Consider the following 18689-nt stretch of genomic DNA (forward strand, 5'->3'; position numbering starts at 1 on the left):
CCTCCTAGAATTCATAGATCGTCCATTTGGTTATTTAGATCTTTCTAATGTTTCCTTGCCATTCAGGAACACAACCCCCCCCCCCCTCCTTTTCTGGAGGGGACCTTAACTAGATTATTTGGTACTTGCTACAAGCACTTTGGTGGCCTCACATTGACAGCAAAACAACAATATTTTGTTTTTTTTCTTCATGAAACGTATACATGTATGGAAAGTTATAGTTTGTCTTATGCTTCCCTCACTTTTATTTTATTTTGCTAAGGGAGGTATCTTTTTAGAAGCTCCATACCAAATTGTACTCATTGTATACTTTTTGCCTTTAATTTAAAGTAATGCAAATGCAACTTAAGAAAAAAAAAAGAAGAAATCGTGTCATGGGAACAAAAAAGGTGAAAGAAATATAGAATTAATATAAATACAAACTGATTACATAAGCCTATCAGTTTTTATATCTATATACTAACTAAAATATTTTTCTGTATGTTAAGACAATGGAACATTTGCAGGGTATAAAGAAAAGCATCAACATGATATCACCAATTTCTCCATGAACGTGACAGATCAAACATTATCATGATCATCCAATGAAAAAAAAAATCCAGTGCTATTGAGGTCTCACTTTCAAACTATCTGTTGGGTATCCCCAACCACCTCAAACAATAGCTGAGGGTAACTCTATTCACTATTTCCACCAAAATTTTTGGAACATTTTCATCCATCATAATTTGTCCACATATATGGAAAACGGTTAATTCTAAAGGCTGGCATTTCCTTCTCGCAGAATCAGGGTAGCAATTGAATTCAAATTGCTACAAGTGTCTTCAAGCATCACCGAGTGACCCCCTTTCCTATATTTGCAAGGGCCAGGCCCTCTCCTCCTTGCCAATTGCAGCAATCATGTGTTCCTTTTGGTGCCTCTAGCTATTATTGCTCCAGCTATTGCCGCCCATGGGCGGAAACCCATCGGTGTTCTTTTTTTTTTCTTTCTTCAAGCATCGATATATTCCATCTTTACCTTGGCCTAAATATCACATGTAATTTACTTGGTTTCCTTACTGTTTTGGATGTCAAAGTGTGTAAATACCCAATAATTCAGCAAGAAATGAAAAAGAAAAATTCTTCTCTCAAAATTTATATTTTGTTCAATAATTAGTATTTGCCATGTGCCAAACTCTAGTGAAATAAAGCCTGAAGTTTGGTTTCATCTGATATGCAACCAAGCATGAACAGCATAGCCTTGATATCAAATGAACTTGAGCTGGTTCAAAATCTAAACACTTCAAGTTAATACATATACACATTAGGTGTAGATTAAAAAACATGAGCTCCCGTGCTGCAAAGCATTACATGAAGTAATAACCAACATCAGGCTTACTACACAATATTTTATATGCTTCATTAGATTTCTTCTAATAATTAAAAACATTTCATAAAACTTAACCTTTTGAAAGGTGTTGCTTGTCTATAAAGTATATATTCATGTCATAAGCTTTAAGAATATGCCCTCCAACGATTTAGCATTATAGATAATAAACCAAATATGCAAACATAATAAACATATATAAACATGTTCATACGAGTATATTTTGAATATGAACACGTACAAGCTACAATTAGATTTTTTTTAATTAAAACTTCATGTACTAAACTATAATCGCATTACAAAATTAAGTTTCATTTTACAACATGCATCTTTTGCAAATAAATTATTTTTTTATGAAATTGAACTCAATTTTTATCAAACTTGATTTTGGATTGAGATTCGTGGCCGATTAAGATAATTTTTGATGACGTATCAATTATTATTATATATATACTTGTGACGAGTCAAAATGGGTTAATCGGAATCATTGAAATCGAATTCAATTTGAGTTAATTTGATTTGATTTTGATTTGATTGGTGAGTTGATTTTGAGCTTAATGATGCATCAATTTGATCGAAAATAAATTAGATTGAGTCGATCGACATCAACGAATCATAAATCGAGCCTGATTTGAGTTGAGTGATAGGTTCGAGTCGATGCTACGTCAATAGGTATCCACCTAAGGGAAATCCTACGGGTGACGTCTATTCTAGGCTACGAAGACCTAGGTGCTAGAATTGAGTCCGGGGAAATTGACCTCGAATAATGAGGTCAACACCATTAATAGGTCATAATCACTTTTTTAAGAGGAATTAAGGCCTATTTAATTCCCTAATCAATGCCTATTGCTTGGAATTCAAAAACCATGGCCAAGGGAGCTTATTTTTCCTCCCAATTTGGTGTGGATTAGATCTAGGCCGTCCGCGTTAGGGCTGGGATCTTTAAATATCAAAGATTAAGTCCTTTTGAAGACCTTTTTTTGATTACTCTCGCCCTAGTCTCCCAGATCTCCTGAACTTTCATTTGAGAGTTTCTGGGACTTCCCCTCACCCTTTCCGATCAAACCCAACGGTCAGGACCCCCGCCGACGGCGAGTTCCGGCGAGACCGAGCGTGCAACCTCTCCAGGATGAATTTTGCTTGATCAAGGCCTTTTCAGAGCTCGATCTCAAGAGGATGATTGTTCGTGAGGTTTCCTCGAGTCCAACGAGCCCAAGATCTCCTAAATCCACCATGTGGATTGAGGTATATCGCAAACCCTAGTTAGAAACACTTAGGGTTAATTAGCATCATCATTAGTGCGTATTAATTCAAAATAAAATACCCCCATGAATGCTCTTCACTGTTAGATCCTACATCTAAAATTTTGTTTGATTTCATTCGCTCAATTGAGAGAAATTGACCAAAAATGGAACTAGGGTATCGGTCCGTCAAGCTGTGTACTCAGAGCGCTTTGGACCATTGATCTCACGATCAACGGGTCTGGTCTAGTCAAATGGCGGCTCCGTCCGACCGTACGAACGATCCCGCGGATTGCTTGATGGCACGGCTCGATCTAAGCCGTCCGCTGCTTAGGACGGGTGATCCGACGGCGTGCGGTGCAAGCCGACGTGGCTGAGTCGCCGTCCGCTGTTTGATTGCCGCAATCATTGCGGCAATCATTTTTGGCAGCGCAATCATCGCGCCGCCAGGCAATGATTGGCCGCGGTTATTGGGACGAACCAGAGGCCGCCATTTGTCACGCCCGGAGCCGCCGCCGCCCTCTTATATTATTTAAAGTATTTTTAAATATATTTTAAGCTATTTTTACTCAAAACAATTGCCAAAAATTCATTTTTGCTCCGTTTTCGACGCACAATATCTTGTTTTGTTCGTATTTGAACTCTGCACAATTTAAATTATTTTTATTTAAAAATATTTGTTATATTTGTATTTATTTTTAAAAACAGCAAAGAAATACTATTTAAAAATATTATTTTAAGTATTTTTATTGTTATTATATTATTATCATTATTTATTTAAATGTAATATTAATAATAACTGTTATTTTTATATACATATATATTTATTGCTATTTTAAGTTTCAGATTATTATTATTGTTATTTTAACTACTATATTAGTAATTACAATTATTTTAACTTTGTTACTATTACTCTTAATATCATTATTTTAAATTTTTTTTGTTATTATGTTAGTATTATAATTATTATTATTGTTGCATCAAATAAATATTAAATTTCAGGGACTTTATACCCTATTTTCATCCTTATTCAATGATTATTTAATTTTAAACTTTTTTAAATGGCTACTAAAAATTTATAGTGGCCTGCTGATAGGGTAATTCATTGGACAGTAACAAGAGTGTATGAATTTGATACTTTTTTTAATTTTGACTGTACAAGTTGTAGCCATTTCAAAGTAGTTGAGCACTGTAAAACATATTGCATAATTAAAAACTAAATTATCTTTGTAATTAAAGGATCAAAAGTTAATTGAAAATAATAATGTGTAAGTGATTAAAAATATTAATTTGATTGGAAATTAAAATAATCCAAACTTCAATACACATAATTCAGGTTAGATGAATAAACAAATTTTAATTGAACAAATAATGTTGCTATGAATAGTTAATGGAATTCTAGATAATCAATGAGTAAATTGGAAATATCCTCATCAACCTGCTATTAACTTTTGACTTACATATAATCAAAGATTTAATCAAAGCAATTAGTTTGGAAGTAGAAAATAACTATTGAAAGATGTAATGATGCGATTAGGAATTCAATTGTAAAATCAAGGTGCTTTTATTAAAAATTTAGAAAACCAATTATGTGAGCTTTCAATTTCAATCATTAGTTGACGTTTTGGATCATTACCAAGAAATAATGAAGTTAACCCAAAGGAAAAAGGAAATATATATATATATATATATATAGTGATAACCATTTGAGGATTGGTAGAAAGAACCCCCAGCCAAATTAATAAATTTAGGCAAATCTGACTTAAGACTATAAACTTAGCGTTGTATGGGAGGTAACCCAGCTTTTAATTTGTTTTGTGCATAGCAGATTAGATTTAGAAGTGATAGTCATTAGGTAAAAAAAAATATTTTGGACAGAAAATGACACCATAACGTTGCTTATAGAAACACTGAGTATAGTCGTGCCACGACGATTTAAAATTCAAATTTTGGAGCTTCTATGCCTATGAAATTTATAAAAAGGGTAAGTTGAACATTTGATTTTCTATCCTTATAAATCTTTTTGAAGTGTAGTATTTGGGAGTGTCTCTCTTTCATTTCTAGATTTTTTTCTATGCAATGGGTGGAAAGAATTAAATCATTCATCCTAAAAAAGAAGTCAAGTATGCTTAAAGAATGAAGATTTCAACTCTGTTCTAAACATCCAGAGTTCTGTAATAGTTTATCAACTTCATGAATTCAGAATTGAAGTTTATGAAGATATAAAAATCTAAAATGCATGTATGTCGAGTTTAAGTTTCTGTGTTTTCTCCTGGTCAAGATGTCTTACCTTTTTATTATAAAAATAAACTCTACCTTAAAAAAACAAAATCTAGATGGCTTGGCCTTTTTACTGTCATTATAATTTATCCTAATGGTGTCATAAGGATTCAAGATAAACAAAATTTTTATATCTTCAAGGTTATTGATTATCGATTTAAACCTTGTGGATGAGAAGAATTAATAATAAGAAAAAATATAATCTATTAAAAAAAAAAAAAAAAACTTAAAGAGAAGAAAACTGCCATTGAAATATAGGTCTGACATTGTATCTATAAGCTGTCAAACCTTTCTAACTTCCCTTAGAGGGGCCTTATAGTCAGGACGTCTACCTAGTGCATTTCCTATAAGAGATAGATGTCTTTCCTTAGCTACTTCATCTACCTCTAGTTCGAAGAATTATCAACCGGCTGCACGTAATTGAAAGGGAACTCAGATGAGGCTAGATTTTTCGTTTTAAGAAAGTTTTTTTAGTTGAGGGAGGCCACATGTTAATGTGTGGCAGAGGGGCCTATTGATTTCATGGATTGATTAATAATGAGAATTAAATAGCTAGAAAAGCCCCATAGAGCAACATTTCATGAAACGAAGCAAGGCCACTTGTTTCTTGATAAACAAATTTGAAAGACATATATTGAAGTCTCGCATTGAGTAGTAAGATCATTGAGAACGTTGGTCCAAGTTGTCTTGGAGAAAGTGAACCTATGGGCTCAATAAAAAGGTGTTCATCAGCAGGTTCTCAAGAACTCTCCCATAACAACCTATTGTAGTGGTTAAAAAGACTTAAGAAGTTGAGCTCGATGCTTGCCAAGTTTAGGGTTAATATTGACTAAAAGAATGTGATTTTCAGAAACTATAAAATATTCCATATGAAGCTCTATCAATTAAATAAATTGGCATTTAAACATTAAAAATGTAATTAAAATATCATTAAGTTTTTTTTTTATATAATTTTTTTTTTTTGTAAAATTTATACGTTTTGTGTCATGGATTATTTGTGGTGATAAAGAAATATAAAGTTTAACATCATAGTTTTGTATGAAAATCTAGTACACAATAAGACAAAAGAGGGTGTAACGTTCATAAGAGATAACAAATTTTTTACGTGGAAACTCCTAAAAACAGGAAAACCCACAATGTTTGGCCCAGATTGAATGAATCTACTAGTGTTTGTAGTCGATTACAAATGAGGGCCTTACTTGGGAGGAAGGACTTGACTTAATGAAGAAATATACATGATTTAAAATAAAATACATTGTGGGAATTGGAAAACCAATATTGAGATGTTTGTTTGGTTGAAAGGATCATAGTCAGCGGGTGACAATGGCCGGAAGGACCTCAGTCGGTGGGCAACATAGGTAAACAAGATCGTAGTCTTGGAATAGAGGTTGGAAGGATTGTAGTCAGCTAGTGATGGAGGTTAGAAAGATCTTAGTCTGGCGACAGAGGTTGGAAGGACCATAGTCAGTAATGAAGGTCGAAAAGATTGTAGTCTAGTGAAAGAGGTCGGAAGGACCATAGTAAGCGGGTAACGGAGGTATGAAAGATCATAGTATGGTGACGGATGTTAGAACAACTATAGTAAGTGCGTGACGGAGGTTAAAAAGATTGTAGTCTTATGATGGAGGTCAAAAAGATTGTAGTTAGAATTCAACGAAGGTCAGAAAGATTATTGTATGGCAATGAATGTTGTAAGGATTATTATCGGTGGGTGACGGTGGTTAGAAAGAATGTAGTCTAAAAATAGAGGTTTGAAGGATCATAGTCGATAGCCGACGGAGGTTAAAAAGACCATAGTCTACAGATATAGTGAAGAAGGACGGTAGTTGACAGATGATAGATTCAGTCTGATCATAGTTTAGACATGGAGGTCGGAAGGACTGTAGTTGGCAAGTGATGAAGTTCAAAAAGGTCATAGTCTGTTGATAGAGTTTGAAAGGATAGTAGTTGGTAGGTGACAGACATTGGAAAGACTGAAGTCTGGCGATACAAGTCGAAATGACCGTAGTCGGCAGGTGATAGAGGCCAAAAATACCATAGTCATTTGATGGTGGTTGGAAGGACCGTACTCTACCTATGGAGGTTGGAAAGACCATAGTTTGGTGATGGAAGTCCGAAGGACCCTAGTCAGCGGCAATGGTGGCCAAAGTGATCTTTGTCTAGCGACGAAGGTCAGAAGGACATAGTCGGTGAATGACAGTGGTTAAAATGACCATTATCTAATGAGGGACGTTGGAAAGATTATAGGTTGTGGGTGATAGTGGTAAGAAAAATCATTATCTGGTGATGGAGGTTAGTGGAACTAATGACAGTCAATAGCCGAGTGTAAATTTGGCTTCAGTTTGTGGCATTTGTACATATGTCAATAATTGGTGGTCGGGGGAAAGTTTGGTGATAATCAGTTGGCGATGAAAGTCCATCATCAGTCAGTGGATGGGCAGAAGTCCGGTGATAGTCTAGCATCGATCAGTGGTCTGATGGTGATTGAGGACTCTAGTGGAAAGAGAACTCTAGTTTCTCTCTCTTCCCTCTCTTCCTTTCTTTAGTCCTATCCCATGAGAAATGGGAGTATATTTATAGATTTCAAAGAGTGGCATGACCAATAAATATGAGGGACATAAAGGGTATCTAGGGAGTTGTTTTAATGGATAGCTGATATTGATCTTCTTGATTGTAAACCATTTATTATGCATTCAAATGACTTAATGATATCATAATTAGAAGATGTTTGGATCGTTGGATTTGTTTCATCGTGTTGCTTGATTTGATAATAAGAATATAGCATTTGAAATTCATTTGGTGAACCAATTTATGGCTTCAACTTTCTAAAGGCGCGCAGTCTACGAATTTGACCCATCTAGGTTCAGATTGAATCGAATTTGGTGTTATTGGGTTCATCTTTTTGAGACATTTAGTTTTACTATAAGTTTGCTGAAATTAAAGTTTATATGGTTCTGAATTTAATTTTAGAAATTTCCACATTGATGTTGCTTCAAGATTCATACCCGATCATGATACTTTTTTTAATGATATATCAGTTGGCTCCCTATATTTGGAAATCGATACTTATATAGTGAAAAAATATATGTCGTTGCTCTTCAAATTCTTTCAATGAAAAATTATAATTTTTAAATAATTGTTATGAACAACCGCTCCTTGGAAGTCAACGTGGATATCCTCTCAGGGCCATAAACCAAGTAAAATATCCTTAATTATAAATTGAGGAAGTCTTTAATTTGGTGCATTGATTGTAGCAAAAAATTGTTGAAAACTTATGCTCCAAAACATTTGAAATTGATTATAGAGGCTCTGTTGAGATATGCAAGTGCCCGAATTGGATGTAGAATGTCAAAAAATTGATTAAAAGACCTAAAAAATGTTCGATTCAGATAGTCCGGGTAAATAATCAATCCCAGAGGTACATTTGCGGCCAATCTAGTTGGCCACCGGCTACTAACGCCAAAGGTAGCCCATCCATTATGCACCTATAAAGGCTCACCATTTAGGGTGTGTGGTCAATTAGAGTCGATTCTACCTACCGCTTTTATACATTTTCAATTTTTTTTTTGACCCCACTATTTTTTCTTTGTGTGGGTGGAAACTACAGTGCCTGCAACATTCTTTTTTGTGGATCCCGAGCATCATTTTTTTGTATGTAAATTTTAGAATAGGACCCAAACAATTCTGAAAAAAATCCTAAGAAAATTTCTAAAAAAAAATTTACAACATAGTAGGGAAATCCAAACACCCCCACGCCCCCCCCGCCCCACCCCCATGTTGAACCATTTCCTCATCTTTTCTTCCTATAAATACTCCCCTGAGGCATGGTGAAAATTGCTCCTCTTCTCATTCTCCATTCTTCCTCTAACTTTATTTTAGTTGAGGGACATCACCTATTAAGTACAAGAGCCCCTCTCTTAGGTAGAAGTTAGAATTTTCATCCTTCCTCTCTCTCTTCCCAATTTTCTTTCTTACTTTAAAGGATTTTCATTATTTTTGATAGGTGGTATCCCCCATTAAAATTAAATGCCTTTTTTTAGTGTAGAAGGAACTTTCTCCTCCTGCCTTTTTCTTCACTTCTAATTTTCTTCTTATACTAGAGGCATTCCACTATTTGAGATAGATGACATACCCTATTAAGATTTAGTGCCCCTCTTTTATGTAGAAGAAGTCACAATAAGAGTTTATCTCTCAATAGACTAGCCTATAAAGATGAAGATAAACTATGTCTTGTATAGGAGGGTGATTTGAAAATACTTGGTGGTAATTAAGCATGAGAAAAGAATTAATTATTATCATTAGACGGGAAGACTTTTGATGATATTTGAGTGGAAGTATGTCAACGATCAATGATAAGGTGGAAGTCTGATGTCAATCAATGGTCAGGTGGAGAGCTTAATAAGATAGTTAGAGGGTGTGTTGCTAAAATTAGTCGAGCGAAAAGCTGATAATGGCTGATACGAAGCAAAGGATCGATGAAGGACATCATGCAAAGGTCGATAATGATGGTGGTCAAGTTGCGTTATGCTAAAGGTAATATACATTCATATAAATACGGGAGGACGTCAGACACCCTTATGGAATGGGTCAAAGTAGTTTCCCTTATTGGTAGCCTCGCTATACACTAATAATGCCAATTAAGTTGAGGCCAGATGATGATCATATTAAAATCTTTCTTTGAAGATGAAATTGTAGGAGATGCTTTAATGTATAGTAGAGAAGAGGGCAATAGAATCCTCCAAAGTTATTTGACCTTTTTGAAGTAATTTGTTGCTTGATGACATTAACTTGTATGAATGATGGTAAGATAATCTACTAAATATGGTTGATATACCCGAGGTTTTTTATTAGAGCATCACTTAATGACATTAACTTGTGTTGTTGAGGTTCAGAGAATCTATCATTGATGTATGACCTATTAGAGGCTGTTTGTCAGAGTATTGATCCACAATATTAACTTGTGAGAAAGAGGTCGAGAGAATCCATCATGGATTTATGCCCTATCTGAGGTTGTTTGTCAGAGCATTGCTCAAGGACGTTAACCTGTGTTCAAGAGGTTGAGAGAATCCACTAAAGATCTATGACATGTCTCAGGTTATTTATTAGATCATTGCTTGATGATGGTAACCTATGTTATGGAGGTTGAGAAAATTTATCAAAGATGTGTATATTATAACCTATTAAAGATTCCTTGTCAAAGCATTGCTCAATGACATTAACCTTTGCAGAAGAGGTTGGATCAAATCTCCTTGGATCTATGATGCTTTTATTGGGAGGGGAAAATGCCATGTGTATATCAAATCAAAGGTGAAGAATGGTCTATCTTTAGACTGTTAGTATCTTTTCAAGGTTGAGATTAAGACCTTGTTTAAGGAGTATAAGTCCAGTTAGGGACTATAAAAAGCTTATAATTGATTGGAAGTATTGTATTTGCTAGGAATTTCATAAAATATTATATGTTATGTTAAAAGTATTGGAGCAATTTATTTGTCCATAATTACTATCACCATGAAATTGATATAGTAATGGATGATGTCAAGATATTTACATAAATAACCTTTTGAAGTTGGAACAAAAATAGGCCCCCAGTTAGGAACCATGTTCTCACAGATGAAGCCAAACTCTTGCATCCTAGAAAATTCACGATGGTAGAGAAATTGAAAGTTTAACATCGTAGCTTTGTATGAAGACCCAACACACAATCAAATAAAAGAAAAGGCGTAACATTTATAAGAGACACTAGATATTTTATGTGGAAATCCCTAAAAAGGGGGGAAACCAAGGGGCATGGCCCAATTTAAATGAATCAAATATTATTTGCAATCGAGTGCAATGAGGCCCTACCTCAAGGGAAGGCCTTGAATGAATGTAGAAAATATACATCATATAGAACTCCTTACATGGTGGGAATTGGAAGAATCCATATTAGGGTGTCAATATTTTACACGGCTCAAAAACCCAACCCAAACTAGACTAAAAAATTTTGGGTTAAGGTCAACCCATTTGAGAAATTTGCCAGGTTAAGCTTTGGGATTTCAACCTGTTCGTAAAACTAGGCCGAGTTCAGGTTGACTCGAAAATCCAAAACAAACTCAAATTGGCCAGAGAATATCATGTCGTCTCATCATCATTGATGTCATCCTGGTCTATTATAACTAACCTCATCTTGCAAGTGTGACAATCTAAGTTGAGTGTCTGTGGGCTGGCTTCACATGTTTGTTGCTGATGTCTCACATCTCATAAGTGTCCTAGCATACTACCAACCCGCACTGCATCATTATCTTATTATCCCATCCATTATCGGCATCATCCCGTTCATGATATTGTGCATGAATGCTTGTAAGAATGGTCAACCCATTCCATACAACATCATCCTGTATATGGAAGCAGGTGCGAATTAGCATGAACCCTAATCCGCATGGGTCAGGTCGGGTCAATTCAGGTTGTACTCGAAGCTGACTCGTTGACCCTTTTTGATACTCCTAATACATATTGACATATTTATTTGGTCAGAAATATGAAAGATTGCAGGCGACCGAGGTCAAAAAGACACTAGTCTTGTGATGGAGGTCGGATGGACTATAGTTTGTGGGTGACAGAGGTCAAAATGATTGTAGTCTGGTGATAGAGGTTGGAAGGATCATATTCTGTAGGGGAAGGAGGTCGTAAAGGCCATAGTTTGTCGAATGAGGTCGGAAAGACTGTAGTCATGAGTAGTGGATGTTGGAAAGCCTGTAGACTTGCGACGAAGGTTGAAAGGACAGTTGCTTCGTGATTGAGGTCAAAAGAATCATAGTCTGGGGATGAAGGTCAGAAGGACTTTACTCAATGGGTGATAGTGGTAAGAATGACCATTATCTAGTGAAGAAAGGCGGAAGTACCATAATTGGTGGGAGAATATGGTTAGAAAGACTGTTATCATGTGACATAGGTCGAAAGGACTATAGTTGGCAGAAGATAGTGGTAAAAAAGTTTGTTTTCTAGCGAAGAAAATTGGATAACTATTGACATTTCGTGGCTAGGTGTAAATCCATCTTCAATTGGTGGCCGAGTGTAAATATGGCAATAATTGTTGGCTAGGCGGAGATCCGACTATAATCAATGGTCGAGCCGATGTTCACCATCAGCTGATGGCCGGGCGGAAGTTTGACAATAGTTTGGTGATGCCGGGTGTCTAGGAAGAGTATGGTTGCTATATATCTCTAGTTTTTCTCTCTTTCTTATCTTCCTTGCTTGGGTCCCTTTCTATGAGGAATGACGAGTCTATTTAAGATTTTTTGATGGTGGTATGGCTAGTAAATAGGAAGGAGATCAAGGGTATGCTGGGAGTGTTTTGATTGGACGACCAATATTGATCCCCCTGATTGTGAACCCTTTACTGTGCATCAGAATGACTTAACGATATCAGAATTTGGTGATATTGGGCTTGCTGGATTTGTTTCGTTGCGCCGCTCGATTCAACTGTAAGCATGTTACATTTGGAAATCATTTGTATATACAATTTATGGTTTGAACTTTCCAAAGGTACTTCGAGTCTTCGATTTGGACCCATTTGGGTATGGATTCAGTCGAATTGGGTTTGGTTGGATTCCTCTTCTTGAGACGTTTAGTTCAACTATGTGTTTGTTGATATCGGACTTCATATGGTTCCGAATATAATTTCGGAAGTTTCCAACTTGATTTTACCTCGAAATTCATGTCGGATCAAGATAACTTTTTGACGATATATCAACGAAAGATATATATGTTATTCAAACTCTTGAATTATAATTTTTCTTATTATCTAATTGTTTACACATGGTTCTTTATTGAGATTTAAATAGACAATTTTTTTAAACGGATCAACATATACATTTTTAGATAAGAAGAAAAAACTTAATTAAAGAGAAATTTAAAGAGGATCAAAATAAATAAATAAATAAATAAACTGAAATGGGTTTTAACAGAAAAGGCAAATCAATTTTTGGTTTTTTCTGAAAACAGGAAAACATTTTGCATTTTCTAAAGAAAACCCAAAATAATTTTTGGTTTTCCAAGAAAACTCCAAACTGTGTTTGCTCTACACAAAATTTAATTGAATATAATATCTGATAAATATTTAATAGAATATTAATATTAAGTATAATATTCACCAAATTAATATAATAAAGTTTAAATTGTTAAATATCATTTAATTAGATATTTATAATTAATAAATTCAACTGATTAATGGGAAATGAAAATTATATAAATAATATTAAAATTATTTTTTTTTTAATATTTTTAGTACAGTATAATATAATTTTATAATTATAAAAATTAAAATTTTGTAATATATTCTTTTCATATAAGATATATTTATAATTGAACAATTAAAATTATTCTAACAGCCTTAACTAAATACTTCATTACAAAAGTTATAAATAATAAAACAATTATTTTCTAGTTGTCGTAATTAAATAATAAAAAATTTACTATCATCATTTATGCTATTATTAAAATTCAATTAGCCTTTATGAAAACAATTAGTTTAATTGATTAATAATTTAATTAATAAACCCATAGATAATTATTAAAAGAGTTTAATGTTAATTTAATATTAGTGATAATAATATAACAGTGTGAATTTAATCTTAGCGACAATAAAATAACACTCTTAATCACTGAAGAATCTTAATAATAGTTATTTTACCAAATCAGTATCGAATCAGTATAGATAGTTAAATTCTCAAATTAAAATTTGGCCTAAATGATAAACTTTAGAAATTAAACTATCTATACTAATTGGATAGTTAGCGATAATAATATAGAAGAATCTTGATAATAGTTTCTTCACACAATTAGAATCCAATTAGTACAGAGTTTAACTTCTAAAACTAAAATTTCCCCTAAATGAAAAAAAGTTTAAATTTAAACTATCTATACTAATTGGACATTGATTGTATGAAATAACCATTAATAAGATCCTTCACTGATTAACAGTGTTATATTATTATTGCTAAGATTAAATTAAAGTTTAATACTTTTAATAATTATATATAGGATAATGAAATAATTAATTATCGATAAATTAAAATTAATATTATCATTAAAGCTAATTAGATTAAAATAAAAGCGTAAATGATGATAATTAATTTGTATTATTATTTAATTATATCTACTAGAAAATAATTGTTTAATTATTGAAAACTTTTACTAATGAGTTATTTAGTTAAGCCGGTAAAAATAATTTTTGTTGTTTAATTATAAATTTATTTTATATGAAAATAATATATTATAATTACAAAAATATATTATGTTGTATTTAGAAATATAAAAAAAATTTATTTTACATTTTATTTACGTAATTTTCATTACCCATTTAATCAAAAATATTTATTAATTCTAATTATCATATTAAATTTTATTTAACATTTTAAGCTTTATTATATTAATTTCTTAAATATTATATTAAACATTTATCAAATATTATATTAAATTATGTTTTGTATAGAAAATATAAAAGAGTTCTGAGTTCTAAGAAAACAAAAAATTGTTTAGAGTTTTCTTTAGAAAACGCAAAATATTTGATTTGCGTTTTCTACTAAAACCCAATTCTGTTTTACAATTTTGACCAATTATAAATTTCTTTTTAATTGCGTTTCTTTTTTCTTACTTAAACATGTGATCCTTTTAAATAACTTATTTTTTTCTGAAAAAAATAATAACCCAAAACTTCACCTCGTGCTTTCTATGCTATCAGAAGAAAACTTTTTGAGGTAAGGAAATACGGTTTATAGAACCGACGAAATAAGAAGTTTCATGGGAATAGGGGAGGCGGGCAAGTAAACAGGTATAAGTTAGAGGAAGCCGTGGCAGCTAGCTTCAAGGGAAAGTTATTGGCTTTGCTGCTCTGCTTCATCTTCTTAAAGGTTAGCAAAGAAAGAAGCGGAAATGGTGAGCTGTGGTAGAAATGGAGCAGTAAGGCAGTACAACAGATCAAAGGTTCCCAGGCTGAGATGGACTCCTGATCTCCACCACTGCTTTGTTTATGCCATTGAGCGCCTTGGAGGCCAAGATAGTAATGTTTTCTCATTATTTTGTTCTTCAGTCCGCATTGCGATTGTTCTTCTATTAATCCATCAAAATTATGCAGAGGCTACTCCAAAGCTGGTGCTTCAGATGATGGATGTGAAAGGGCTAACTATTTCTCATGTCAAGAGTCATCTGCAGGTGCTGTTTCGTCATAACGGGCAAGCCCTGAAATTTCAATTTGTTAAAACTATTGGTTCTTTATTGTTGTTCTCAAAGAAATTTTGTTTCCATTTTTGAACTTCTTAGCAGATGTACAGAAGCATGAGGAATGATCTAAGCAGACAAGGTATATTCAATTCATTGTTCCGTCATCCTGATAGCTTCATTGCGGATTTCAGACAAAGTTATTATCATCATTTTTCATATAAACTGTATAATTGATTAAGTTCCGCCACATTAGTTGAGTTGGACTAATCTCAAATTTTACGAGTGACTTAAATCTAGATAAGTGCAATTTTTAGTAGAGACCGATCCAAATCAGCTTACTTGTAGGCTACAAGTTGTAGCATCTCACTATCTTCTCTATGGAGAACTGAGATTTTATTTTCACAGGACTTGTGTCCATGGATATTGTTTTCTGTTGTATTTGCTGAAACATTTCACATTTATTTAACCCGGCTCTTCCCCATATTTATTATGGTTTTAAGTAATAATACATTAAATTTATGTGACAGTTATTGGAAATCAGCATTTTTTTATCTGACTCTAAGGTGTAGTTTTTTCTCGCAAATCTTAAGTTGCAGCTGTAGCCACTATTCTTTCACATGTTAGTAGTTTTGTTGCTTGATTTGCAGGGCTTATATTATAATTAATCAACTTAGACTTGATTTGGTTGTCTTTCTCTTCATAATTTTTTTGAATAAGTTTTTATTTAAAGTTAAAATATATTTATAAATTCACAATTTTAATAGTTTATATTCTCTATGTAATTATAAGATTGTACTATAATCAAGCCAAAAGTATAAATATTTGAAAATTCATACCATAATCAGTATTCTTCTAGAAGCGATGTTCCAGTCTCAAGCCTTTTAAATACTTTCCTTTTTTTTTTTTTTTTTTTTTTTTTTTTTTTTTTTTGTCTTCTCTCTAACGTTCAAGACTTTATTCCTCTCTGTTTTAATGCGTGGATTGTGTGACTCATCAGAAGAGAAGGGGACGAAAAAACATGAACCTCCCCGGAGCCTAGAGATCACCTCATGCCATTCAAATGGCTTCCCGGATTTTGTTTATATATTAATTATAACTATATTATTGAAATTCTAATTGAATTCAGGATTTCTTTTATGTTAAACAACATAAATAAGATTTTTTAAAAATAATCTTAAACTCCGTACAAGTAACAAGTGATTGGAACAGCGAAGCTAAAACTGGGGTAGTTACCTATATGCACCAGATGTTCAACTCATTGAAGAGAGAAGACGTTCATGCGAAGGCAATGATGGCGTTGCTTATAAGCAAAATCATGATGATGTATTTTTGCCCTCTTCAAAGCCCAATGAAACCCAACCCCACTTCATGCTCTCATCTCTCCCTGTACTCAAAAGGTTTGTTGAAACAACAAAGCTACTCACTTTTCTATGAAGTATTCAACATTCTTTGCCTTTCTATCTATTTATTTACAATTAAAAACTCTTTTTCTTTCAACAGAAGCATGGAGAGTAGCAATGGAATTTGTGGGATATTTACCACCCTGTGCAACTTCCATGATTACATGCAGAGAAAAAATCACACTTTCGGCTTTTACATGGTTGAAGAATCTCACACTTCGAAGGTAAATTGCATAAAGGGGAAGGACAGAGGCATCTCTTTCTCTCTATCATTAACTTTTCTGCCCCTCCCTTTTGATAGTTTACTTCAATTCATCGTGGAAAATGATGATTACTTTTTTAACTCAGCACTGCATTACTTTCTTGCATGCACTCCATCTTTTACTTTAACGGCTTTCTTTGGGATTGTTTTATTGTTTAAACTATTGCACAAATAGCTTGAAACATGGCCACATTATAGTTCAAATAGTATTAATAAAATGAGTTATTTGATAGCTCAAATGTAGCACAGGCCTTAAATCCGTAATTATATTTTATCTTCTTAAAAAAAATCCTTTCCATTCAAAGATTAGAGTTGACCGACATTTTCATTATCGATTATCTTTTTAATAATATTATCGTCAATATTTATTTTAATTCCATCTCTAACTTCTAGTATTACAAATTTAGTTTTACTCAAATCATCTATTTTTAGCAGCTGTTTTTTGGATATCAAATGCTCGAGAAGCGAGGAGGGGTCAATATGATAGTTATCTTCCTATCGCTAAAGATGTGATAATTATTGGAATATTTGATTCTCATAATAAATAGAAATTAAAAAGCAATATTGTGGCTCCCAGAATTTTTTTGAATGAATAATAATACTACTACCTTCCTACGAGTAATGGTTGCCAGAGCACGCTTCTATGGTTTAGCACAAAAAAGCAAATTTATACGTTTAGGTCAATTTCTTTCTTATCAATGCGTTAGTCTATGATATGCCAAGATATAACTAAATCTGACTCTAAACTGTATTCTCATTGATTAAGCTTCTATGCATGTCAACCGAATTTTTTTTCCTGATTAACAACTCTACACAACTTTGATAGATGAATAAAATCCTCTTCCTTTATGTTAACAAGACTCTTTTAGGAGAGTACAACAGATTTATTGCTTTTGCAAAACTTTGATTTATGAAACACAAGAGAGTAAGCGATCCTTAATCTATAATTGCAGTTTAGATGAACTAATTCTTCAACATCTTTTTTTTTTTTTAATGGTGGCAGGGCATTAAGCAAAATGGTTGTCAAACCCCAACAAGTACCATAACCTGCAGATCCGATGAAGAGGATGAACTCTCCCTCTCACTTTCATTATCTCTAAAACCCAAACATGGGAGTAGTGCTTCTTCTGCTTGTGAAAGCAGTTGTTGTGCCTTTCCAGCCGCTGGTAGAAATCACACAGAAAGCTTGCATCAGTCAAATGATTGTTGCTTAAATTTGGATCTCTCAATGTCAGCCTGTAGCTCTTATGCATAGTTGCAAACTCCTAATTTCTATATTTTGTTCTTTTCAAACTTATATTTAGATAATGTTTTGTTCTTTTCTTTTGTTAGTGATTTTGATACTATGCACCTTTCTAACAATATCATTAGCATTTGTTCGTAAATTTCAATTTATTCTTTTGTTTAACATTCTTGCTGAAAGGTGTCACTTAAATGACAGATTTACGGCTGTTTGATACTTAAACATTTAGGTAGAATTAGTTTTGTTGAAATTGTGGTGTTAGGAAAATCTATCAGTTTACGAAGTTGAGTGCTGGTCTTTAATGAATTATTTTTCAGGGCCAGTCATATAACATTCTTTTAGCTTTAACTAGCATTTGATTGACTATTATATTTATAGTTAGCAAACAATGATAAAAAATTTACCAAGCACTTATGAGAAAGTGCTGAAAGTAGGTGCTTTCTACTTTTGGCGCTATCTATTGTTTAGTTTAGAAAGGGATGACACTATAGTACAGTGTCATATTTTATCATTTTTAGCATAACTCTTTAGTTAAAGATGGCAACGGACTAAAGGCTATTTTTTGTTTTAATAATGATATTTTATAAACTAATAAACATACGAGGAATTAGAGGGGCCTACGTGTTAATAAAAAATACGGATTATAAGACCTTAATAGAATAAAAGCTAATCACAAATACATTTTTTTTAAAATAAAATC

General features: G+C 33.1%; 1 protein-coding gene across 1 annotated transcript; it reads left to right on the forward strand.

Annotated features, from left to right (window-relative positions):
• The first annotated feature begins 14728 nt into the window (after positions 1-14728).
• On the forward strand, positions 14729-18026 carry LOC110113858 (putative Myb family transcription factor At1g14600). Its single transcript, XM_020846565.2, has 6 exons — positions 14729-14923; positions 14999-15075; positions 15187-15223; positions 16331-16481; positions 16585-16708; positions 17750-18026. Exons 1-6 carry the CDS (start codon positions 14797-14799, stop codon positions 17999-18001), a joined length of 768 nt encoding a protein of 255 aa, XP_020702224.1. The 5' UTR covers positions 14729-14796; the 3' UTR covers positions 18002-18026.
• The last annotated feature ends 663 nt before the right edge of the window (positions 18027-18689 follow it).

This window comes from Dendrobium catenatum, unplaced genomic scaffold (assembly GCF_001605985.2).
Source record: "Dendrobium catenatum unplaced genomic scaffold, ASM160598v2 fragScaff_scaffold_1119, whole genome shotgun sequence".
Taxonomy (NCBI): domain Eukaryota; kingdom Viridiplantae; phylum Streptophyta; class Magnoliopsida; order Asparagales; family Orchidaceae; genus Dendrobium; species Dendrobium catenatum.

Bases quoted from the DNA above. Each gene is read 5' to 3' on its own strand.
- LOC110113858 (XM_020846565.2), top strand. From the start codon at position 14,797: ATGGTGAGCTGTGGTAGAAATGGAGCAGTAAGGCAGTACAACAGATCA. The intron at 14,924-14,998 runs GTAATGTTTTCT...AAAATTATGCAG, and splicing joins GCGCCTTGGAGGCCAAGATA to AGGCTACTCCAAAGCTGGTG. The intron at 15,076-15,186 runs GTGCTGTTTCGT...ACTTCTTAGCAG, and splicing joins ATGTCAAGAGTCATCTGCAG to ATGTACAGAAGCATGAGGAA.